The sequence below is a fragment of the Euleptes europaea genome, chromosome 4 (assembly GCF_029931775.1).
Source record: "Euleptes europaea isolate rEulEur1 chromosome 4, rEulEur1.hap1, whole genome shotgun sequence".
Taxonomy (NCBI): Eukaryota; Metazoa; Chordata; class Lepidosauria; order Squamata; family Sphaerodactylidae; genus Euleptes; species Euleptes europaea.
In genome coordinates, this window is record NC_079315.1 from 4,290,802 (window position 1) to 4,316,546 (window position 25,745).

Sequence of the window (25,745 nt, forward strand, 5' to 3'; positions counted from 1 at the left end):
AAAAGGCCTTGTGTACCCACCAAACGAGCTTCTTTGATTGGTGGGACAGTGAGGCGGTCCCCTCCCTGTGATCTTAATTCCCAGGCAGGAACATACGGGAGAAAACACCCCCATTCAGACATCCCATTCCCAAGCCAAGCAGGCCTCTTACTGAACATTTTCTCAAGGTAAAATGAACATAACTGTATGGGACTACCTCACTCTTGCTGTATTGCTTTGTAACAGTTTTCTGCATTGGTATACCTCATACATTTAAAAAAATATACCCTGCCCTGTATCCCCGGCCAAGGCTGGTCTCAGGGCAGCTAACATCCCATTTAATACAATAAAACCACATTATACAACACAATAGAATATTACAATATAAAAACAATTCCAGCTTAGCTAATTTATAATTAAGACCAAGTGGCGCTCAATGTCGCAGCATAGGGCTACTGTATTGTTTCTATTTAGTGTGATCTAGCCCCATTGCATTGTTTATTGGATGCCTCATGCCATTTGTGTTAGTATGGGTGTAATCCGCCTTGCGTCTCAGCGAGAAAGCCGGCTTATAAAGAAACGAAGCTCAAAGGGGCCATTTTGCGCTCCCTCGCGTGGAAAGAAGCCCCTCTACGAAGTCAGCGGGGCTTGCTTCTGCCAGCCTGTTGCACAGAGCGGCTGGAGGGAAAGTCGAGTCACAGGGCAAGCCTCGCTTTAACATAAGGAAAAGCCCTGCTGGGTCAGACCCAGGCCCATCAAGTCCAGCAGTTTGTCCACACAGTGGGCAACCAGGTGCCTCTAGGAAACCACAAGCAAGACGGCTGCAGCAGCAGCATCCTGCCGGGTTTCCACGCCACCTAATATCACAGGCATGGTCCTCCGATCCTGGAGAGAATAGGTGCGCATCAGAACTAGCATCCGTTTTTATTAGTAGCCATGGATAGCCCTCTCCTCCATGAGCGTGTCCACTCCCCTCTTAAAGCCTTCCAAGTTGGCAACTATCACCACATCCTGGGGCAGGGAATCCCACAATTTAACTCTGCGTCAAGAATATAAGAACATTAAAAAAAATCCATGGTGGATCAGACCGAGGCCCATCAAGCCCAGCAGTCGGTTCACACAGTGGCCAACCAGGGGCCTCTGAGAAGCCCACAAGCAAGACAACTGCAGCAGCACCATCCTGCCTGGGTTCCACAGCACGCTCCTCTGGTCCTGGGCAGAATATAATAGGCATGCTCCTCTGAGACTGGAGAGAAAAGGTGTGCATCATGACTAGTATCCATTTGGACTAGTAGCCATGGATGGCCCTCTCCTCCGTGAACATGTCCACTCCCTTCCAATTTGGCAGCCATCACCACATCCTGGGGCAGGGAGTTCCACAGTTTAACCATACGTTTGCTTTGCAAAGGCCGGCTGTCCTTGGAAAGCTTAGCAGGTTGAGCAGGGGAAGAAAGAGAGGCCTTGGCGCCTTCTTTCCTGCCCGCCTCGCCCACGTGCAGACGGACAAACCGCCGCCCCCCCCCCCCCCCCGCCAACTCGCTTTGCTTCTCCCGCGCGGGGGAAAGGGAGAAGCGAGGACGAAAGAGCCGAACGCGCATGCGCGAATCCCTCCGCGCACCTCTTCCTGATAACCTTCCCGGAAGTTTTGATCGAAAGGGGGGGCGGGACTGGCGCTCTTGACTGACAGCGTCGGCGGCTCGCCTTTCCCTTTGATTGGTGGGCGGGGCGGAAGTGAGGGAGTCCTCTTCCCGTTTATCCGGAAGTGGGCGCTGTGGCGGCGTGATGTCGGCGCCGGCGGAGCTGCGGGTCAACGCGGCCTTCGCGGAGCGTTACGGCCGGTATCGCCGAAGGGAGGAGCTTCAGCGGCGTGAGTGGCCCGGCGGGCTGGGCTTCCTCATAGAGTTGGAAGGGGGCCACCAGGGGTCATCTAGTCCGACCTCCACAATGCAGGAAATGCACAACTACCTCCCCACCCCACACCCCCAGTGACCCCCTACTCCATGCCCGGAAGATACGGGGGGGACCCTCCAGGATCCCTGGCCAATTTGGCCTGGAGGAAAATTGCTTTCTGGGGGCCGTGGCTCAGCGGTAGGGCGTGCAGAAGGTCCCAGGTTCTATTATTATTATTGTTGTTGTTGTTGTTGTTGTTTTTCAATAATTGCAATACATCTCATTTGACAATACATCCTATAAACCAATCTTTGAGTCGATAAAAAATAAAAAAATTATTATTGCCTTCAATATTAAATATAATTAATTATAATTGACTTCCCCACCGACTTCCTCCCTCCCTACAAATATCTGGTATCTCCTTTGTATTTATATTTTCTAATCCTTATAAGTTATTATTTTAATATTATACTTTCCCCTCATTTCATACATTTCAATAAACAATAATAATATAACATTAATCAGAAGGTCCCAGGTTCAATCCCCCAGCATCTCCAGTTAAAGGGACCAAGCAAGTAGGTGATGTGAAAGACCCCTGCCTGAACACATTGAGCTGCCTTATACTGAATCAGACCCTCGATCCATCAAAGACAGTACTGTCTACTCAGACCGGCAGTGGCTCTCCAGGGTCTCAGGTGGAGGGTCTTTCACATCACTTACCTGCCTAGTCCCTTTTAACTGGAGCATGCCAAGCAGATGCTCTACAAACAACCACAGCCCCTCCCTGAGACCCTGGAGGGGCGCTGCTGGTCTGAGTAGACAGTACTGACTTGGATAGACCGAGGGTCTGATTCAGTGTAAGGCAGCTTCATGTGTTCTTTAATTGTACTCTTCCTTTAGGGGAGGAGACGTGGCTCAAGTGGCAGAGCATCTGCTTGGCATGCAGAAGGTCCTAGGTTCAATCCCTGGCATCTCCAGTTAAAGGGATCAGGCAAGTAGGTGATGTGAAAGACCCCTGCCCGAGACCCTGGAGAGCCGCTGCTGGTCTGAGTAGACAATACTGACTTTGATGGACCAAGGGGGGTCTGGTTCAGTAGAAGGCAGCTTCATGTGTTCACGTGTTGAAGGTAGAATCTACCTATGAAATTGAAATGGTTTGGGGGTAAGAGTCTGTGGGTCAGTGGTAGAGCCTCTGCTTGCCATTCAGAAGGTCCCAGGTTCAATCCCTGGCATCTCCAGTTAAAGGGACCAGGCAAGTAGGGGATGTGAAAGACCTCTGCCTGAGTCCTTGGAGTGCCGCTGCTGGTCTGAGTGGACAGTACTGACTTTGATGGACCAAGGGTCTGATTCAGTAGAAGCCAGCTTCATGTGTTCAAAATGGCAATTGGCATTACCTTGGACATGGAAGAAGGGGCCACGAGATCCAAACACTGACGCAACCCTTCCTGCCCTCCCTGTTCACAGAATCAGCATTGCTGACAGATGGCCATCTAGCCTCTGCTTAAAAACCTCCAGGGAAGGAGAGCTTACCACCTCCCGAGGAAGCCTGTTCCACTGAGGAATCGCTCTGACTGTTAGAAATATCTTCCTAATGTCTAGATGGAAACTCTTTTGATTTAATTTCAACCTGTTAGTTCTGGTCCGACCTTCTGGGGCAACAGAAAACAACTCGGCATCCTCCTCTATATGACAGCCCTTCAAGGACTTGAAGATGGTTATTATGTTCCCTCTCAGTCTTCTCTTCTTCAGGCTAAACATACCCAGCTCCTTCAACCTTTCCTCACAGGACTTGGTCTCCAGACCCCTCACCATCTTTGTCCCCTCCTCTGGACACTTTCCAGCTTGTCTACATCCTTCTTAAATTGCAGTGTCCAAAACTGAACACAGTACTCTAGGTGAGGTCCAACCAGAGCAGAGTAAAGTGATACCATCACTTCGCGTGATCTGGACACTATGCTTTAGTTGATACATCCCAAGTTCACATTTGCCTTTTTAGCTACCGCATCACGCTGCTGACTCATGTTCAGTGTATGGTCTACTAAGACCCTTCCTCTGTTGCTGCCTGCCTCAGCACCGTCTCTGATTCTCTTTTTCCCTCCAGTGCAGGATCGCTATGGGGACGCAGGCGAGAATGAGGAATCGAGCTCTGGATCTGAGGAGGAGGAGGAAGAGGAAGAGGCAAAGGTGAGTCAGGGCCCCAGAATTGGTCGTGAGGCTATCTGTGGCGGACCAGCAGATTCAGCGGCAGCTCCGGTGCTCTCCTTTTTCCCCAGCAGGACCTGGAGGCTGCTGTCGCCGATGGCGCCTTCTACCGCACACTGGCCTTGCTAAAGACCAAGGATCCCCGCATCTACCAGCAGGACGGCTCTTTGGACTGCGAGGAAGGTACCTGGCGGAGTGGGAGCTGTTCTTAAAGCAACAGTGCCAAAACACCATAGAGTTGGGGTCTGCTTTAGAGTGTTGTGGTTTTGTTTATTTTTTTATTTACATACAAACACAAAGCAGCAAATAATTTTGGTAAGTACAAGAAGGGAACGCTCCCCTGTCTTAAAAACATCTTTCAATCTGAAAGCCAGCACTGTTGGGGTGGAAGCTTTTCCTTCCCTAGTTTTGTTTCAGTGGAACTTTCCACACCAAGAATCTGGGTTTTTATCTGAAATGGCGTAGCCGGTTCTGCCACCTTGTTTCCGCCTCATTCTTCTTTATGTGCCAAGCTGGCCTTACTCTCCTGGAAGTTGCCAGTTGGTCCACTGTGTTCTTTGTTTGTTTGGCTTTGTTCTCAGGGTCCTCTTCAGGAAGCAAGAATGAGAAACCGCGCTCAAAGAAGAAAGCGAAGCCGATGTACCTGAAGGACTACGAGAGGAAGGTCATCTTGGAAAAAGCAGGGTGAGACTTGAGCAAGCAGGATGGTTTCTCTATTAAAACTCCTTGCCTGGGCCTCCTGAACTTTGAAAAGCTAGGATGAGTTTGTGTCTTGCCTTTTGATACTTGCCTCTTTGAGCATGTGAAGCTACAGCCTGGAATTGATCTCTCCTGTAATTACAACTATATCCTTGTAGTTAACAGTTGGTCTGAGTGGATGTGTGAGGATTGTCCCCTATGCCAGCATGAACACATGTGTGCTTTCTCTCTCTCCCTTGCTTTCTGTAACTTTCTGGCTAGAGTCATAGAGTTGGAAGGGACCTCCAGGGTCATCTAGTCCAACCCCCTGCACAAAATAGGAAATAACTACCTCTCCCACACACCCTTTATGCCCAGAAAATGGCCAGCTGCACACACCCCCCCCAAAAAAAACCCTCCAGGATTCCTGGCCAATCTGACTTGGGGGAAAGTTGCTTTTGACCCAGAGTGGTGATTGGTATTATCCTGGGCATGCAAGAAAGGGCCACAAGAGCCAAACCCTGACACAACCCTTCCTGCCCTCCCTCTCATGATCTGCCTAAGTTCACAAAATCAACATTGCTGTCAGATGGCCATCTAGCCTCTGCTTAAAAACCTCCAAAGAAGGAGAGCCCACTACCTCCTGAGAAAGCCTGTTCCACTGAGGAACCGCTCTAACACTCAGGAAGTTCTTCCTAATGTTTGGCTGAAAACTCTTTTGGTTTGATTTCAACCCACTGGTTTTGAGGCTCCCCCCTCACCCCCGCAATCAAAGGGAGACTTCAACGTGAAGTTGCTAAGATGAAGTTCATACACAGATTTAATGTTAAGTCTCGGTTGAAACCGGGAATGGATTAAAAAAAAGGCAAACCTTGTGGCACTGTACAGACAAAAATATTGTATCACCAGCTTCCGCGGACTACCTCTGTGTTGTCTGGGTTCAGCTGGTTCTGCCTTAGGCACCTGACAGTCCGGAATAAAGCGCTGCAGTCATGTATGCCTCTCTGAGGGGATCGACTGGTACGGTAATCCCTCCCTCTCTCTCTCTTTGTAGCAAATATGTGGATGATGACGAGGATGAAGTAGCAGTCAAAAATCAATTGGTGAGACTGGGAAAGGGACGAGGAGGGGGCGGGTCTGCATGGATTTAGGGGAAGGGATTCTCCATGTCACCTGGGTTTGGCGTGGGGAGGGTCTGCTAGTACGCGATAGTAGCTTAACTACTTTGTGGCTGTTCCCCTCTCGAAGGGGTTTTTTTGGTGGTCTGCTGCATTCACCTTCTTTTTTTCCTTCCTCCTCCCATTTCTCAGAGTTATGTGGAAGAACAGAAGCAGCTTAAACAGAGGTAAACTTGAGGGAAGGGGATGCCTTGGGAATTGGGTCTGGGTATGTGCTTCTGTTGCCCCCCCCCCCCCCGGGTTCTTGCCTGCTTAGCATCTCACTCCTCTTCCTGTTTTCCATACGTGGGGAAGAGAATGCATTCTGTGCCAGCTCAGTAGCTCCTCGCTTTTCTGAGGATGCTGAAAACTGATTCCAGGGCTGAACTGAACCTGATCCAAGCCAAGCCCCAGATCTTTCCCTACCCTGAATGGCATCTTTACTCAGCTGGCGGTTGGGGGAGTTATAAGTAAACTTAAAGAGAGCAGCCATGTCCCCCTTCAACTTCCTCTTCTCCAACTAAACATTCCCAACTCCCTCAGCCTTTCCTCGTAGGACTTGATCTCCTCGTAGGGCTTCCCATAGTACGCAACGATTTCTCATAAATGTGCTTATTTATGAATTATGGGGCATTCTTTGCAACCCAGCTCCTACATCTGTGCACAATTTCCCTTCCCATCTCGGCTTAGTTTACCTCTCCCCAACGGGCTTAGACTGTAGTAACTCTGCATTGGATCGCTTGGCAAATCTGCGCATTCTAATAAAGTTTTCATGTGAGAATTCAGTATTTCCAAGTTATGGTAAAAAAACAACAACAACGCTCTTTACCAGCAACTTGGAAATACTGAATTCTCACATGAAAACTTTATTAGAATAGGCAGATTTGTCGAGCGATCCAATGCAGAGTTACTCCAGTCTAAGCCCGTTGGGGAGAGATAAATTAAGCCGAGACGGGAAGGGAATTTGTGCATAGATGTAGGAGTTGGATTGCAAAGACGAGCTCACCTATCCTCCAGAATAGGACCAGTGTCTGTTTACCTTCTCCTTCTCCTGTTTGTTACAGCTAAAAAAATTTAAAGGTCTGGAAAAGGTTTGCCTCAGGACTACTTTCAGTGTTTCCAATGTAAAATTAGGAATTTTGCAAACCACTCGTAAGGAGAAGATGCCACAGGAAACGTGTCCCCCGTCTCTAATATTGGGTGATTGTGACAAACTCATCACAGGGGGATGCTCCATTGGATGCATGTAGCTGTAAGAAGGGGAAACCGCAGTGCACCCAAGCATGCAAATGTTGGTTTCCATGAATGAGTGAGCACGGTTACCTCCAGCATGATAATTATTTCAGCTGAACTTGAATCATAGCGTTGGAAAGGACCACCAGGGTTATCTAGTCCAACCCCCTACAAAATGCAGGAAATTCACAACTATCTCCCCCCACACACACCCAGTGACCAGAAGATGGCCAAGATGCCCTCCCTCTCATGATCTGCCTAAGGTCACAGAATCAGCATTGTTGACAGATGGCCATCCAGCCTCTGCTTAAAACCCTCCAGGGAAAGAGAGCTCACCACCTCCCGAGGAAGCCTGTTGCACTGAGGAACCGCTCTGTTACATGGGTAGTGAAGAACGTTCCACAAATCTCATGAGCTAACCTGTAGTTGCTTTCCTTTGAAAACGATTTGATGATTTAAGTGGAAGGTGTTGTGCTTTGTCCCTGTGAGCAAGAGATGTTAGCATTGCAAAGTTCGTCCATTATACGCAAACAAATAACCACTTCAGATACCACTTTCCTTTTAGCTTTGCAGAACAAGAATAAGTGCTCTTGGAAAATAGCTTTCAAAACAAGGTTCAGTACAAGGTTGCTAGCGTGGTGTAGTGGTTAAGAGCGGCGGACTCTAATCTGGAGAACTGAGTTTGATTCCCCAATCCTCCACATAAACGGCGGACCCTAAACTGGGGGACCGGGTTTGATTCCCCACTCCTCCAGATGAGCGGCGGACTCTTAACGTGGAGAACTGGGTTTGATTCCCCACTCTCTTCAAACACCCATCATTAAAATAAAAACAGAGTTAAAATATGTACAAAGAAATAAAAACAGCAGTAGAAAAGAGCAAGTGTCCAGCAGCACCTTAAAGACTGACAAAATTTCTGGTAAGGTATGAGATTTCGTGAGCCACAGCTCACTTCTTCAGAATACTGTGACTCACAAAAGCTCCTACCCTACCAGAAATTTTGTTAGTCTTTACAGTGCTACTCGACTCTTGCTCTTTTCTGTTGCTACAGACAGACTAGCATGGCTACCTATCGTGATAAAAACAGCAATTATAATAACAGCAAGAAAGGAAGGGTCTAGGGTCTGCCTACTGCCAGGTATGGAAACCTATGCAATTACTTTGCGTATGTTCTGCCTGTGGAGGACGTGGCAGTGAAATCTCTGGTAGGGATACTCTTCAATCCATTGATGAGAAGAAATATTGATAGTAACTCCAATAATGTGTTCTTTCCCCACCCTTCAGCTTCCGGAAGTTTCTGGCTGACAGTGATGAAGAAGAAAGGGAAGGGGGCCGTTCCCCAGACTTACTGCACAAAAGGGCCAAAACCAAGGAGGAGAAGGTGGGCGAGGAAGCTTTTGGGATTTTCCCTGACGTTCTGGCCTCGTCCCCATCCGACAGTAGGTGGGATTTTTGGGAGCACAGCTGGGTTTTTGGGCAGGAGCTGTAGCTTCTCCGGGGGACTAAGCATTTAAATCGGCTGTCCCCGACATGGTGCCCGTGGGCGCCATGGTTCCTGCCAAGTGTTTTTAGACAGTGGGTGGGGCTTTTGCCCAGCAACGCTTCTGATTGGCTATTAGAGATTTCATTGGCTGTGTAGATTTTTTTTTAAAGTGTTGCTTTGGCAGCAGCTGCCACCACAGCACACGGATCTAATCTGGAGAACCGGGTTCGATTCCCCACTCCTGCACATGAAGCCAGCTGGGTGACCTTGGGCTAGTCACAGTTCTCTTTGAGCTCTCTAGCCCCACCTACCTCACAAGGTGTCTGTTATGGGGAGAGGAAGGGAAGGTGGTTGTGAGCCGCTTTGGGGCTCCTTAAAGGTAGAGAAAAAGCAGGGTATAAATAGTGTAGTGGTTTGGAGCGGTGGACTCTGATCTGGAGAACCGGGTTTGATTCCCCCACTCCTCCACATGAGCGGTGGAGGATAATCTGGTGAGCTGGATTTGTTCCCCCACTCCTCCACATGAAGCCAGCTGGGTGACCTTGGGCAAGTCACGCTCTCTCAGCCTCACCTACCTCACAGCGTGTCTGTTATGGGGAGGGGAAGGGAAGGTGATTGTAAGCCAGTTAAGTGGCAGAGAAAGTCGGCATATTTTTGGGGTGTAAGGGAGGCAGGTTGGATTTACTTTGATGAATTTTTAAATGGGAAAATTTGTTTATGTATTGATCTAATCCCTTCATTATAGAATAACAACATGTTATATAGAGACAATGATGATATTATAATTATGTAGGACTTGAAACTGTTTATAGAAGTAGTATAGATAGCTTAAAGCAAGTCTGTATGAAAGAAAATAAGGATTAGAAATTAATTTGAAATGCAAAAGTGTTAACCAGTAGAATTAGTGACTGAAGAAGATGTGGGGAAGTCGTATATAGTAGATAGCATTGAATACTATAGATAACATATTCTCAGTAATAGCAATGAGGTTTTTTTGTTATAAGTAGTTACAACTGAATATATTGTTGAGATACGTTTAATTTTGTTGAATTGTGGAAAATAATAAAAATAATTATAATAAAAAAGAAAGTCGGCATATAAAAACCAACTCTTCTTCTTTTTCTACTACTACTACTGGTATTCCTCTGCCCCTTCAGGAACATGAAAAGGCAGATTATATCAACTGGCTGAAAGGTCAAGAGGAACCACAGGCGGAGGGGGCCCTTCAGGATCTGGTGAGCGATGAGCCAGTTGACAGCCCGTGAGCCAATTCCGGCCAACCACTGCTGACTTCCAGACGCGTTCTGAAGTCTTGGACAGCAGTGGTTTCAGGAGGGGTGGGGGGCAACTGCCAGAAACACCCGTGTCTGCATCTCCTGCAGCCTTCCGAGGGTGCTGGTCTGAGACTTTCCTTTTGGGACCGCAGGGAAGGAAGGGGAAGTCATCCCATTACTTCATCCCCGCTGTCCCTAAGTTGGCTTTCTAGCTGTTCTGATCGCTGGCTCCACCAAGTGATGGAATGGAAATATGCCTCCTGAATCGGGTTGCCAGGTCTCTCTTCGCCAGCAGCGGGAGGTTTTGGGGGCGGAGCATGAGGAGGGCTGGGTTTGGGGAGGGACTTCAATGCCATAGAGTCCGATAGCCAAAGCGGCCATTTTCTCCAGGTGAACTGATCTCTATCGGCTGGAGATCAGTTGTAATAGCAGGAGACCTCCAGCTAGTACCTGGAGGTTAAACTGGGGAGAGATGCAGCACGAGGCTCAAAGTAGCATAAATAAAAATTTAAGACAAAGCTTGTAAATAATTATTAAGATTTACTTATTCAAAAAAGCAACAGAAAACAACTAGAATATTGTGAGAAGGAGCATTAGCGAACAGGCTAATGTTTTGTTTGTAAATTTCCATTGTTTCAGCCCTGCGATGCATTTGGTTGTGTGTAGCAACACTCCAAAAATATTTTTGTTCTTACTCATAGCATTCTCCTTCTCACAATATTCTAGTTGTTTTCTGTTGCTTTTTTGAATAAGTAAATCTTAATAATTATTTACAAGCTTTGTCTTAAATTTTTATTTATGCTACTTTAAGCCTCGTGCTGCATCTCTCCCCAGTTTAACTTCATTCAGCACAGGTTGTATTGTTTCCTGAGTACCTGGAGGTTGGCAACCCTACTCTTGAAGCAGGTAGTATAGTGCCCCATTGACATTCCAGGACTACTGAATCCATGGGGTTGGGGGGGTGGCCTGTGTTATTGAAATCACAAGCGTCATTCCACCAAACCCATTATGGGCCCACCAAAAAGACCTTGTTATAGGCCTTGTTAGGGATAAAAATGTTGCTGGTCCATTTGGGCTGTTTTAGCGTCGTTCCCGATCCCTGTCTGGACTTTTGGTTGCTCGACATGACGCAAGCGTTGCTCACAGTCCCACCAAATGGTTTGGGGCCTTTGGATGGGGGTGACCTTCCTTCAGGTCTCAGTCTGGGTCTCTCCTTCCAGGCCCCCCTTAGAGAATACTGGAACGACCCCCAACTGGATGAGAAGGAGCGATTCTTGCGAGACTACATCCTGAACAAAGGCTACGAGGAAGGAGGGGCAGGAGAGGAGGAGGAAAGGTGAGGGGTGGTCTTTGGGGTCTCTCGAGCGGTGGTTGTCGAGATGCTGGAAAATATGAACCTTTGTCTGCTGAAGCAAGCCAGTTGTCTCCGTAGGTCTGCCTTCAGGTGTACCGGGTTGGTTTCCCCACTCCTACACACGAAGCCAGCTGGGTGACCTTGGGCTAGTCACAGCTCTCTCAGCCCCACCCACCTCACAGGGTGTCTGTTGTGGGGAGGGGGAAGGGAAGGTGATTGTAAGCTGGTTTGATTCTCCCTTAAGTGGTAGAGAAAGTCGGCATATAAAAACCAACTCTTCTTTTTCTTAGACGAGGTCACGTAATGGCATTTAATGACCTCTGAACATAATCTTACGCTTTTTGTGCATGCCAACTAAGTAATTTCAGCCTTGCTGTGTTTGGGGCGGCAGTTTACAGTCCTTTGTTCCTGTGGCCGAGGCTGTGGGATTGAACAATGAAGCTGCCTTATACTGAATCAGACCCTCGGTCCATCAAAGTCAGTATTGTCTACTCAAACCTGCAGCATCTCTCCAGGGTCTCAGGCAGGGGTCTTTCACATCACCTACCTGCCTGGTCCCTTTAGCTAGAGATGCTGGGGATTGAACCTGGGTTCCCCCCACCAATATCTGCTGCTGAAGGTCCGTTAACCGGAAATGCCAGAGATTGAATCTGGAACCTCCTCCTCTCCCCCACCCCCCCACCCCAATCTTTGAGCAACAAGTAGGATAGCCACAGAGGAACTCCTCCCGTCAAATTAGGGACCCCCTCCTCTACTCTCTCCCCCCCCCCCCCCGTCTTTGAGCAACAAGTAGGATAGCCACAGAGGAACTCCTCCCGTCAAATTAGGGACCCCCTCCTCTACTCTATCCCCCACCCCCACCCCAGTCTTTGAGCAACAAGTAGGATAGCAACAGAGGAACTCATCCCATCAGATTTGGGACCCCCTCCTCTTCTCTCTCCCCCCCTCCCAAGTCTTTGAGCAACAACTAGGATAGCAATAGAGGAACTCATCCCATCAAATTTGGGACCCCTCCCTTTCTCTCCCCCCCCCCCGTCCCAGTCTTTGAGCAGCAACTAGGATAACAACAGCAGGTTATCCAATAACTTGGACAACAGAGTAACTTGTCCAATCGAATTTGGGACCCCCTTCCCTTCTCTCTTCCCCCCCCTTTGAGCAGCAACTAGAATAACAACAGAGTAACTTTGTATCATTCTTCTGCCGTCCCGGAGATCTGCCTCTCGGCTCCCATTGGCCGCTCGGGGGAGGTTTTGTCATTGGCGGCCAATCGTGGCAGCAGCCTCGAGGGACGACCTGGATTATTGCCGGGGAGGAAGAGAGGGGCGGGGCCAGGCGGCGTCCCGCAGGCCGTGACCTCTGGCCGTCCGGGTATTCTGCCGTGGGCCGGTTCCAAGTCCCCTGAGAATAAAGCCGTTCGTGAATGATATCTCCCCTTCGCCCACTGAACTCCTGGTCCACTAGTGGTTCCCAACCTTTTTTTGACCAGGGACCACTAGGACTTTTTTGTTCGGTGCAGGGACCCCAAGGTTCAAAATAAAAATTCTGAGAATTTGAAAATAAACTTTAATCATAACTGTTAGTTAAACATTAAACTTAGAATAATATTTGAATATATTTTTATAATAGAGAACTTTTAATTGAAAATATTAATTTATTATGAGTTTATAACTTTGTTTCGCGGACCTTAATTTAGTTCTCGCGGACCCCTGGGGGTCCGTGGACCTCTGGTTGAGAACCAGTGGCTTAGAACATAAGGAAACCCCTGCTGGATCAGACCAAGGTACATCAAGTCCAGCAGTCTGTTCACACAGCAGCCAACCAGGGGCCTCCAGGAAGCCCACAAGCAAGACGACTGCAGCAGCATTTATCCTGCCTGTGTTCCAGGGCACCTAATATAATAGGCCTGCTCCTCTGATCCTGGAGAGAATAGTCATGCATCATGACTAGTATCCATTTTGACTGGTAGCCATGAATAGCCCTCTCCTCCATGAGCATGTCCACTCCCCTCTTAAAGCCTTCCAAGTTGGCAGCTGTCACCACATCCTGGGGCAGGGAGTTCCACAATCTAATCGGCTGAGAGCCTGTGTGGGGTAGTGGTTAGAGCAGGGGTGTCCAGCATAAGGCCTGTGGGCTGGATCCGGCCCCTTGAGAGGTCTTGTCCGGCCCATGAGGCAGCCACCCCCCTCAGTGACAATCTGGACTGGCGAGGCATGGCCCGGCTTGAGCAAGTGACGTGTCGTATCTGGCCCTTATCACAATTGAGTTTGACACCTCTGGGTCAGAATGTCACAGAGTTTCCACAGTCCTGCTCAAGGCAAATCCAATCTTTTTTTTTGGGGGGGGGGGCTGTGGCTCAGTGGTAGAGCATCTGCTTGGCATGCAGGAGGTCCCAGGTTCAATCCCCGGCATCTCCAGTTAATGGGACTAGGCAGGTAGGTGATGTGAAAGATCTCAGCCTGAGACCCTGGAGAGCCACTGCCAGTCTGAGTAGACAATACTGACCTTGATGGACCAAAGGTCTGACTCAGTATAAGGCAGCTTCATGTATGTGTTCATGCGTGACCACTTCTTAGGAAAGCCCTATATGGTTTGGGATCACGTTCATCTTGTTCATGAGCAGCGGACTCTAATCTGGTGAACCGGGTTGGGTTTCCCCACTCCTCCACATGAAGCCTGCTGGGTTGCCTCAGGCTAGTCACAGTTCTCTCCAAACTCTTTCAGCTCCACCTACCTCACAAGGTGTCTGTTGTGGGGAGAGGAAAGAAAGGCGAATGTGAGCTGGTTTGAGTCTCCTAAAAGGTAGAGAAAATCAGGGTATAAAAACCAACTCTTCTTCTTGGTGCATTATGTCTTAAATATAAGGGATTGCGGTCGATAAGAAACTGCTCTTTAGCTCTCGGCTTGATGTTCTCTTTCCTTCTCGTGCCGCAGGCAGCCGGCTGTGTCCGACTCCTCCGACGAGGGCGAGCTATTTCTCAAGAAGCAAGAGGATTTTGAGCGCAAGTACAACTTCCGCTTTGAGGAGCCTCAGGCCCAGCTGGTGAGAGCCGCTCCCTCTGCTCGGGTGGGGCTCCCTGTGGGGCTAGGACGTCGGGGTCCCTCTGGGGCCTCGCCCAGCGTGGTTGCTGAGAGAGGGCTGGACTGCGTCTGCGTGGGGTCTGGAGATGGGTACTTTGGGGCTACCGTAGGAAAGGGTGCAGGAAGGAACGAATGAATGAACGCTTTTCTCCCTCTCTCCACCCCAATCTGGCCAGCTGAAATCTCATCCCCGGGTTATTGCAACTTCCGTGCGCCAGAAAGATGAGCGCCGGAAGGAGAAGCGCTTGGAGATTCGTGAGCGCAAGAGGAAAGTGAGTTTACATCTTTTTTTGGGTGGGTGTGTCTAGATTGAGGTGTTTTGGCTCCGTTGGGTGAGTTTGCGGAGACCTCTGCCTAGCGTGGAGCTGGGTACCAGGATGACCCAACAAGGGGCCGTGGTTCAGTGGCAGAGCATCTGCTTGGCATGCAGAAGGTCCCAGGTTCAATCCCCGGCAGCATCTCCAGTTAAAGGGACCAGGCAAGTAGGTGATGTGAAAGACCTCTACTTTGAGACCTTGGAGAGCCGCTGCCGGTCTGAGTAGACAGAACTGATTTTGATGGACCAAGGGTCTGATTCAGTATAGGGCAGCTTCATGTGTTCATGTTTTGAGGGTAGAATCTACCTATGCATTTGAAATGGTTTTGGGGTGAGGGGCTGTGGCTCAGTGGCAGAGCCTCTGCTTGGCATGCAGAAGGTCCCAGGTTCAATCCCCGGCATCTCTAGTTAAAGAGACTAGGCAAGTAGGTGATATGAAAGACCCCTGCCTGAGACCCTGGAGAGCCGCTGCCGGTCTGAGTAGACAGGACTGACTTCGATGGACCCAGGGTCTGATTCAGTATGCTTCATGTGTCCATGTGACCTACCCAATGACTCTGTGAATTGTCCATCCCAAAGGCGAGGGAGCACAAGCAGGAGGAGCTGAAGCAGCTGAAGAACCTGAAGCGGCAGGAGATCCTCCAGCGGCTGGAGAAGCTGCGGGAGATAACGGGCAGTGAGACCAACCCTTTCCAGGAGGGGCACCTGGAGGCAGACTTTGACCCTGCTCAGCACGACCAGCTCATGGAGGTGAGGGCACCTTCCCTGCTGCTTGAGCTGGAAACGCAGCGCGTTCACACGGTTGACGGGGGCCGCCTGTGGCTCGCCTGAGCACTGTGCCCCAATGCAGCACCTGCCCCATGCTTCAGGAAACCGGGCAAGGTCATTGCCCAATAGGGCTTTGGGTTGGCATCAGCTTGAAGGAGCTGGTGCCAGAGGGGAACGGGTAAGCGGCAAGCCTCGTGCCAGGTAAGGCAGCAAATGTGGCTCATTTGGTTGATCGTGACTTCAAATGTGGCTGTGCACGAGCCGTGACTACCACTACCTAGAGGGATCGACCAGAGGGTGAGAGATTCAAAACAGACAAAAGGAAGTATTTCTTCACACAACACATAGTTCAGTAGTGGAACTCCCTGCCCCAGGATGTGGTGATGGCTGCAAACTTGGAAGGCTTTAAGAGGGGAGTGGACATGTTCATGGAGGAGAGGGCTGTTCATGGCTACTAATCAAAATGGATCCTAGTCATGATGCATACCTATTCTCTCCAGGATCAGAGGAGCGGGCCTGTTATCTTAGGTGCCATGGAACACGGGCAGGATAATGCTGCTGCAGTTGTCTTGCTTGTGGCCTAGAGGCACCTGGTTGCCCACTGTGTGGACAGACTGCTGGACTTGATGGGCCTTGGTCTGATCCAGCAGGGCCTTTCTTATGTTCTTATGACCAGTGCTTTTCCAAAGACCCGTTAAACAGGCAGGAGTGCTGAGAAGTGAAGCACGTGGGAATCTTTGCTTCAAAAGGAAGCAACTTTTTAACGCAAACGACTTCTGGGAAAAGGCCTCCAACATGCTTTTGCAGGGGGAGGGCTGAAGCGTTAGTATGAATCAGGGCCCACCAGTCCCTCATTGCCTGTGGGAGGCTCTTGCCCCGATCGTCCCTGTGTGGCTTCGTGCCGGGGGAGAGCCAGTTCTTGAAGGCCGATGCTTTTCTTCTCTAGGAACTCTTCGGAGACGAATATTATGGCGTGGACGAGGAAGAGAAGCCCCAGTTTGAAACCGAGGATGGAAGTGAGGGTGCGTTGGAAGTTTTATTTTGTTTATTTTAAAATTTGTTTCCTGCTCTATACCAGTGAAAGCCGGGCTCAGAGCGGCTCACGTCACAACCGGCATTTCACAACACAGCCCACATTACATCAATAGACAAAAATACAGCTTAGCAATGACAACCACAATTCTAAAATAAAACTCTTTAAGATTCAGCTGGCGCCCAATTAAGTGACGCAAAGGTCGGCAACCAGCCGGGCAGAGAAACGGTCAGGATCCCCCAAATCACATCATAGAGTTGGAAGGGGCCAGGGACACCATGTAGTCCAACCCCCTGCTCAATGCAGGATCAGCCTAAAGCATCCCTGACAAGTGCTTGTCCAGCCTCTGCTTAAAGGCTTCCAGTAAGAGGGGAGCTCACCACCTCCCTAGGCAGCTGATTCCACTGTCGAACAACTCTTACTGTTAAAAAAAATTCCTTATATCCAGCCGGTAGGGAGCCCCTTGGCGCAGAGTGGTAAGCTGCAGTACTGCAGCTCAAGCTCTGCTCATGACCTGAGTTCGATCCCAACGGAAGTTGGTTCCAGGCAGCCGGCTCAAGGTTGACTCAGCCTTCCATCCTTCCAAGGTCAGTAAAATGAGTACCCAGCTTGCTGGGGGTAAAAGGAAGATGACTGGGGAAGGCACTGGCAAACCACCCCACAAACAAAATCTGCCTAGTAAACGTCAGGATGTGACGTCACCCCATGGGTCAGGGATGACCTGGTTCTTGCACAGGGACCATTACCTTTTTAATATCCAGCTGGTACCTTTCTGCCTGCAATTTATACCCATTATTGCGAGTCCTCTCCTCTGCTGCCAACAGGAACGGCTCCCTGCCCTCCTGTTAAGTGACAGCCCTTCAAATACTTCAAGAGAGCAATCGTATCCCCCCCTCAACCTCCTCTTCCCCAGACTGAACATTCCCAACTCCCCCCGCCTTTTCCTCATACCGATGCTTTAATTTCTCCCGATCCAGATGAGTGGAATTGGGACAAATGGACAGGGCAGGAGGGCCCGGAGTCCGAAGCTGAGGCGTCGCTGCAGCAGGCGGAGGAGTACCAGCCGCACTGTGAGGACCCCGACTTTCTGGTACATCCATTTGTATTTTTACTGGGTGTCTCATCCGGGGTTACGGGGGCGGGGAGGAGACCAGTAGGAGGCACTGTTCCTTGATCCGGCCCGCCCTGCACCATAGAGGCCGGCAGCAGTGCCCAGACGGGCAAATGCTCGGGGAGAGAATGCCGTGGCCGGAACTGGGAGCGTTGTGCTTCCTGCGGTTTTAAGACCGGGGCCAGCGGATATGGCGTCTGGCAACAGGAGGAGTTGGCCGTGGCCGTAATGGCAGCCCCCCTCTTCCCCACTCCGTGCCAGCTACACCGCCCAGCCTTTTTTTCTGCTTGCAGCTCATCCCTGACAGCGTGGTGTAGTGGTTAAGAGCAGTGGACTCTGATCTGGAGAACCGGGTTTGATTCCCCATTCCTCCACATGAGCTGCGGACTCTAACCTGGTGAACCGGGATTGATTCCCTGCTCCTCCACATGAGCAGTTGCCTCTAATTTGGTGAACTGGATTTGTTTCCCCGCTCTTCCACATGAAGCAGCTGGGTGACCTTGGGCCAGTCACAGTTCTCTCCGAGCTCTCTCAGCCTCACCTACCTCACGGCGTCTGTTGTGGGGAGAGGAAGGGAAGGAGATTGTAAGCCGCTTTGATTCTTCCTTACGTGGTGGAGAAAGTCGGCATATTAAAAACAACTCTTCTTCTTCTTTACCTACCACCTGTTTGGTGTTCCAAAGATAAACGAAAGCGGCAATTTTGCAAGAGTCTTTCCCGAGCGAAGTTAGCCTTGCTGTGTTCGTATTGTGGAGTGTATTCCATTCTCAGTGGGTTGCTGGAGGGCCAGAGAGAGGCCTGTTCAAACGCGGGACTTGGGGGGTGGCGGCGGCTGTCGAGTCGTGGAGAGCGAGGCTGCTGGCTGCTTGGTGTAGGCCCAGACCCATATGGGCTTCTTTCTCTTTTCCTTGCCTGGAGGGCCAAAAAAAACAAATGGGGAGGGGGGGGGTTGCGCTGCTTCCCTTCCAGGTCTGTGGTTCTGGCCGTTCATTTCCTGCCTCTTCTGTTTATTCCTCCTCCGCTACCACCCCAGATGGATGCTGACTACGACCCCGCCCAGCAGCCTGGCCCTTCGAAAAAGAAACGGAAGGCGGAACTCCCCCTGCTCGGCAAGAAGAAACGCCAGTCGTGGTTTGCGAGGGCCCTCCGTCGAGAGAAAAAGCCCTTTGACCCGGGTAAGGCTGTTTGGCATGGTGGCATCTTGCTTGGGCAACGTTTTAGAGGTTGAGTGATGGAAAAATGTGCTTGCTTTTAAAGGATTGCAGGCGCAGGGAGAGAGCTGGGCATTCTGTTTGCTGTAAAGGTTTCTCGGCAGTAAAAAGGAGTATTTGGCTGCCTCCGGGGAGGCCCGGCGGAGCCCGTTTTTGCTGTAGCCGTGTTGGTGCTGTCTCGTGTTGCGCCTGCAGCAGCAAGGAGACATAGGAATCTCGTGGCTCCATAAAGACTTCACAGGTTCAATTTCAGCAGAAGCGTTTGTGGCCGAGACCCCCAGTGCAGTTGATCTTCACAAGCAGACCCTTTATGCAGGAGGTCTGAAGAAGGGACCATGAAATTCAGGCTGTACTGGATGAAATGTCATTATCTAAAATTCAGCTATAACCAAGAAAAAAAATTCAGATTCTGAATTCAGAAATTAAATCATAAGAGTTTCTATCTAGACATTAGGAAGAATTTTCTAACAGTCAGAGCGGTTCCTCGGTGGAACAGGCTTCCTCGGGAGGTGGTGGGCTCTCCTTCCCTGGAGGTTTTTAAGCAGAGGCTAGATGGCCATCTGTCAGCAATGCAGATTCTATGACCTTAGGCAGATGATGAGAGGGAGGGCATCTTGGCCATCTTCTGGTCACTGGGGGTGCGGTGGGGGGAGGTAATTGTGAATTTCCTCCATTGTGCAGGGGGTTGGACTAGATGACCCTGGTGGTCCCTTCCAACTCTATGATTCTACGATATTCAGGCCGCACCGGATGAAATATCATTATCTAAAATTCAGCTATAATCAACTCGCACTCACTTGGCCTCACCTACCTCACAGGGATGTTGTGAGGATAAAATGGAGGAGAGGAGGAGGATCTAAGTTTGGTTGGGTCTCCATCGGGGAGAAAGGCAGGATATGAATAAGTTGGCTGAAGTGCCATTAGCCATGTAGACATGCACGAGGAGCCAGGATCATCACCTGGCTTTAAAGAATTACGTTGAGCGCATGGGTACACATGAAGCTGCCTTACACTGAATCAGACCCTCGGTCCATCACAGTCAGTATTGTCTACTCAGACCGGCAGCAGCTCTCCAGGGTCTCAGGCAGAGGTCTTTCACATTACCTACTTGCCTAGTCCCTTTAACTGGAGATGGCAGGGATTGAACCTGGGACCTTCTGCATGCCAAGCAGATGCTCTGCCACTGAGCTATGGTCCTAAATGACCATGACAGGGCTGTTAATGGGGCAGGGGCTTCAGCATTTGGGTGGATTGGAGGAACCGAGGGGGCAGCTGAAGAAAATTGTTAAGCCTCCAAGCCGAGGTGTAGTGGTTAAGAGCGGCGGACTCTAATCTGGAGAACCGGGCTCGATTCCCCACTCCTCCACATGAGCAGTGGACTCTAATCTGGAGAACCGGGTTCAATTCTCCACTCCTCCACATGAATGGCAGACTCTAATCTGGAAAACCACTCCAGCACCTGAAGCCTGCTGGGTGACTTTGGGCCAGTTACAGTTCTCTCTGAACTCTCTAAGCCCCTGTTACCTCATAAGATGTCTGTTTGTGGGGAGGAGAAGGGAAGGTGTTTGTTTATGCATAGAAAATCGGGGTATAAATATCTACTCTTCTTTTGTTCCTGCAGCGACTGAGACGTTCGATAAATACCTGGACGAGTTCTACCGCCTTGACTATGAGGACCTGGTCGGGGACCTGCCTTGTCGCTTCAAGTACCGCAACGTGGTTCCCTGCAGCTACGGCCTCTCCACCGAGGAGGTAACCGTTTCTGTGGGGATGGGGGGAGAAAAAGAGAACCAGCATGGTGTAGTGATTAAGAGCTGTGGTTTGGAGTGGTGGACTCTGATCTGGAGAACCGGGTTTGACTCCCCACTCCTCCCCATGAGCGGCGGAGGCTATTCTGTTGCACTGGCTTGGTTTCCCCACTACTACACACACAAAGCCAGCTGGTTGACCTTGGGGACGTTACAGCTCTCTTAGAGCTCTCTCAGCCCCACCTACCTCACAGGGTGTCTGTTGTGGGAAGGAGAAGGGAAGGTGATTGTAAGCCAGTTTGAGTCTCCGTTAAGTGGTAGAGAAAGTTGGCATATAAAAACCAACTCTCCTCCTCTTCCTCCTCCTCCTCCTCCTCTTCTTCTTCAATAAAATGCAACTAAACAATAAACTATATTTATTACAAAGCGCTAAGCATATATTAAAAACAATCCCACATGGCAGCAAATACAAGGTTTTGTCAAAGGCTTTCATGGTCAGAGTTCATTGGTTCTTGTAGGTTATCCGGGCTGTGTAACCGTGGTCCTGGTATTTTCTTTCCTGACGTTTCGCCAGCAGCTGTGGCAGGCATCTTCAGAGGAGTAACACTTCAGAGGAGAGACACTGTCCTTCAGTGTTACTCCTCTGAAGATGCCTGCCACAGCTGCTGGCGAAATGTCAGGAAAGAAAATACCAAGACCACGGTTACACAGCCCGGATAACCTACAAGAACCAAAATACAAGGTTGATAACCTAAAACCACGTGCTCCCAGGCCTTCCTCAGTGGTCTAGTACAACATACTGTGTACACAGAGACTGTAATTAACAAATACAACACCTGTGTGATTGTCTCATTAGTAGCCGCTAGTCTTTCTTGGTTGATAGATAGATCACGACAGGTAGCTGTGTTAGTCTGACTGTAGCAATAGAAAAGAGCAAAAGAATCCAGTAGCACCTTAAAGACTAACAACATTTCTGGCAGGGTTATGAGCTTTTGCGAGCCACAGGCTCACTTCTTCAGATACAGCTAGAATGTGAGTCCATCTATCTTCTGTCCCTCTATCACGTTCTAGCTGTATCTGAAGAAGTGAGCTGTGGCTCACGAAAGCTCATAACCCTGCCAGAAATTTTGTTAGTTTTTAAGCTCCTGGACTCTTTTCTACTGCTACAGACAGACCAACGCGGCTACCCATCGTGATCTATCTCGTTGGTTGATACTGATATGCACGTATTGAATGGCAATGCCAGCCCGCTCCAGAAAGAAATAATTGAAACTGCATTCCTTGGAGGTGTGCTTTTACAATTCAAAACGTAGTTTAGTAACATTGTGATAGCATCGTCCACTTAGAATACATCTTATAATACATACCCGGGCTGATAACAAAATCGTTTTTAATATATGCAGAGCGCCTTGTAATGTTGTGCTCCCCCCATTCTCATAGAGTCCAATGAGAGCAATGAAGGAAAGGAGGTTGGTTGAACTACAGCTTGCTTTATTGGCCAAGAAGTCATGACTGGGTGAGCCAGAATCCAGACAAACAGCTCTGCAATCCCATCACACCGAGGCAGGGCAAATGCAAGAGGTTTTATAGATGTTTGACATTCCAATACAACAGTGATACATTTTCTTAACATCCAATTTTGTCAATGCAACGTCATTAGTTTCTTCAGCACGTGCGTGAGCCTCGCTACATTAACGAATGGAGCCTATCCTATTGAGCAGTTCAGAGCATTCCCTTGCAGGGCGAAGGGAAAGTATCAAAAAGGAGGAATAGGTGGGAGGGAGGCTGTCGGAGCGTTCCCTTATGCGAGGGGAAAGTTTCCAGCCTTTGGAATGTGTGTGCGCGTACGTGCTTGGTGCTAAAAGGAAAGGGGGGCCACTGGGAAGCGGCTTCTGTGGTTTTGCGTGTAATCAGCTTATGCGTGTAGCTTGCGTGTATATCTGAATGTGATGCAGGTATGATTACTCAGGCACAACAGTAATAGGTATAACTCGACTGCATAAAAGAGAATCCAGAGCGTCAGATGCCCTCCACACGAGCAGTGACTGAAGCACAAAACTTTCTCTCTCTCTCTCTCCCCTCCCCACCCAAAGGTCTTGGCAGCGGATGACAAGGAGCTGAACCGCTGGTGTTCTCTACGGAAGACCTGCATGTACAGGTAAGGGGTGGAGTCAGAAGAAGTGCTGTTGGCAGCGATAGCCCTGGAAACAGATGGCCGCCGCTCCTTCTTGGCTTCATGGAGCCCCTTGCGTCTTTCCTCTTCTCTCTGGAACGTGTCCAGAGGAGGGCAACCAAGATGGTGAGGAGTCTGGAGACCAAGTCTTATGAGGAAAGGTTGAAGGAGCTGGGGATGTTTAGCCTGGAGAGGAGAAGACAGAGGGGTGATATGATAACCATCGTCAAGTACTTGAAGGGCTGCCATAGAGAGGAGGGTGCCGAGTTGTTTTCTGTTGCCCCAGAAAGTCGGACCAGAACCAACGGGTTGAAATTAAATCAAAAGAGTCTCCACCTTGACAGTGGAACAGGCTTCCTCGGGAGGTGATGAGCTCTCCTTCCCTGGAGGTTTTTAAGCAGGGGCTAGATGGCCATCTGTCAGCAAGGCTGATTCTATGACCTTAGAAAGATCATGAGAGGGAGGCCACCTTAGCCATCTTCTGGGCATGGAGTCACTGTGTGTGTATGTGGGGGAGGTAGTTGTGAATTTCCTGCATTGTGCAGAGGGTTGGCCTAGATGACCCTGGTGGTCTCTTCCAACTCTATGATTCTGTGATTCTCCTCTTCTGCAAAAAGAGCTGTGTGCGCTTGGGTTTGACCAGGGTGTCTGGTTTCCATGCAGATCAGAGAAGGAAGAGCTGCAAGACAAGAAAGTCTACGAGTGCAAAGGCCAGAACGCCTGGAAGAAGCAACAGATTCTGAAATCCCTTTGGGCAGAGTATGTATCCTGGCAGTGGGGAGGAGGGTCGGGCAGTGTGGGTACTTCTATAAGAACATAAGAAAGGCCATGCTGGATCAGACCAAGGCCCATCGGGTCCAGCAGTCTGTTCACACAGCGGCCAACCAGGTGCCTCTAGGAAGCCCCCAAACAAGATGACTGCAGCAGCATTGTCCTGCCTGTGTTCCACAGCACCTAGTATAATAGGCATGCTCCTCTGATCCTGGAGAGAATAGGTGTGCATCATATGAACATAAGAAAAGCCCTGCTGGATCAGACCCAGGCCCATCAAGTCCAGCAGTCTGTTCACACAGTGGCCAACCAGGTGCCTCTAGGAAGCCCACAAACAAGACAACTGCAGCAGCGTTATCCTCCCTGTCTTCCTGGAGAGCCAGCATGGCGTAGTGGTTAAGAGCGGTGGTTTGGAGCAGTGGACTCTGATCTGGAGAACCGGGTTTGATTCTCCACTCCTCCACATGAGCGGTGGAGGCTAATCTCCTCCACATGAAGCCAGCTGGGTGACCTTAGGCTAGTCACAGCTCTCTCAGCCTCACCTACCTCACAGGGTGTCTGTTGTAGGAGGGGAAAGGAAGGTGATTGTAAGCCGGTTTGATTCTTCCTTAAATGGTAGAGTAAGTCTGCATGTAAAAACCAACTCTCCTCCTTCTTCCCCTTCTCCTTCTCGCAGCGCGGGAGAAGCAGAAGGCGCGAAGGCACCTCCTGGCAAGAAAGGGAAGAAGAACCAGGAGAAGACCCAGCACCAGGAGCTGCCTTCGGAAGAGCTGCCCCCGGTCAGCCCGGCATGCGAGGAAGAGGAGGGGCTCCGGCATCCCAACAGCACTACCAGAATCATTCCGCAGCCAGTTGCGGGCAAGGAGGCCCCACCGACATCCTCAGCGGGCCCCGATCCGCCTGCTCCAGCACCCGGTCCAAGGCGAAGAGGGGGCAGGAAGGGGCTGCTGCTGGGCGCCAAGGTGCGGGTTGGAGGCGCCGAGTTCAGCCGCCACCGACTCCAGGCCTACGGCCTCAATCCCAAGCGCCTGCACTACCACCAGCTGCTCCGGGAGAGACAGAAGAGGAAGCCAAAGGCGGCAGCCTCGGGCACGGCCAGTAAGGCGGGGGGAGCCAAGTAGCTCAGGGAGAGCAGTTCTCCCGACCCTTGAGCTGAGCGACGCCACGTGGACCCCAGGAGAGAGGCGACTAACGCTCACCCCACGGCACGCTGTCCTGGCCCCTGTGCGGCGAGGAAGGCTCTGCCGTCAGCGGAAGAGATGTGCGAGTTCTTGAGGCTCTGACGAATCTCTCCGATCTCCTACAGTGTGTGCCTTTTGTGTTGGCCATTCGTTTTTCTAACATCTGCGTCCAATTTCAAGAACGAGGCACCGGCTGCCGTCGTCCTGGAAGCAGAATCAGCAGACCTTTTGGGAGTGGGTACTAAGTGCGTTCAGCCAAACTGTGCTTGGAAGAAGAAAAGAGTAGGGTCTAGGAGCACCTTAAAGACTAACAAAATTTCTGGCAGGGTCTGAGCTTTCGTGAGCCCCACGCCTCACTTCTTCAGATACCTGAAGCTTCAGAAAGCTCCTACCCTGCCAGAAAATTTGTTAGCCTTCAGGATGCTACTGGACTCTTACTCTTTTCTACTGCTAGTGACAGACTAACTCGGCTACCCATCGGGATCTGCACTTGGAAGAATTGGTCTCCTTCATGTTTGTTCACGTAATTGGAAGGGAATGCCTTCTCCCTCCCCAGAGGATACTGGAGCATTCTGGAGATTTTCACAAGTGCTCAAAGCTGGAGTCCTCATTCCCCACAGCTGCCTCTGGTGGACTTGAGTCTGACCCCCTCCCCATTTCCCAACAGCCTGCACTAGGAAGTCCCCTCCTCTGGGCTTCTCCAGCTTTGTGACCCGGAGGGGGCTTAGGGAAGCTAGTCAAGGGCACAAGAACGGCTTTGGGAGAGGTAATCCAGGCAAGAATCTCTTTCCGCACATCTGTTCCTTATCAATGGAAGAGTAATTATCTCAGAGTGGTGTTCCCTGTACTGGCCACCTGCCATTTTATTGCTCGTATCCAGATTCCCTCACTTCACTGGACTACTTGCCCACCTACTATTGCAACTGCCAAGAGTGCGAATTCTGCCCAATAAAGTCATCTCTGATTCCTGACGTTTCTTCAGCGTGTGGCTCGATAAATCTGCACAGTGGGGCCAACTTTGGACTTGGGTTCTTCAAACCTGGGCGGGGTGGGGGCTGAAAAGGGGGTGAAAACGAAAAAGCTTCTTTCTGCGCACGCGAGATGT

General features: G+C 50.2%; 1 protein-coding gene across 1 annotated transcript; it reads left to right on the forward strand.

Annotated features, from left to right (window-relative positions):
- The first annotated feature begins 1,761 nt into the window (after positions 1-1,761).
- KRI1 (KRI1 homolog) lies at positions 1,762-24,580 on the forward strand. Its single transcript, XM_056848311.1, has 19 exons — positions 1,762-1,846; positions 3,971-4,047; positions 4,146-4,254; positions 4,653-4,755; positions 5,804-5,852; positions 6,060-6,094; positions 8,424-8,520; positions 9,780-9,857; positions 11,117-11,232; positions 14,182-14,290; positions 14,505-14,600; positions 15,224-15,394; positions 16,359-16,434; positions 17,423-17,535; positions 18,590-18,731; positions 20,389-20,519; positions 22,609-22,673; positions 23,352-23,447; positions 24,136-24,580. Exons 1-19 carry the CDS (start codon positions 1,762-1,764, stop codon positions 24,578-24,580), a joined length of 2,193 nt encoding a protein of 730 aa, XP_056704289.1.
- Positions 24,581-25,745: the final 1,165 nt, after the last annotated feature.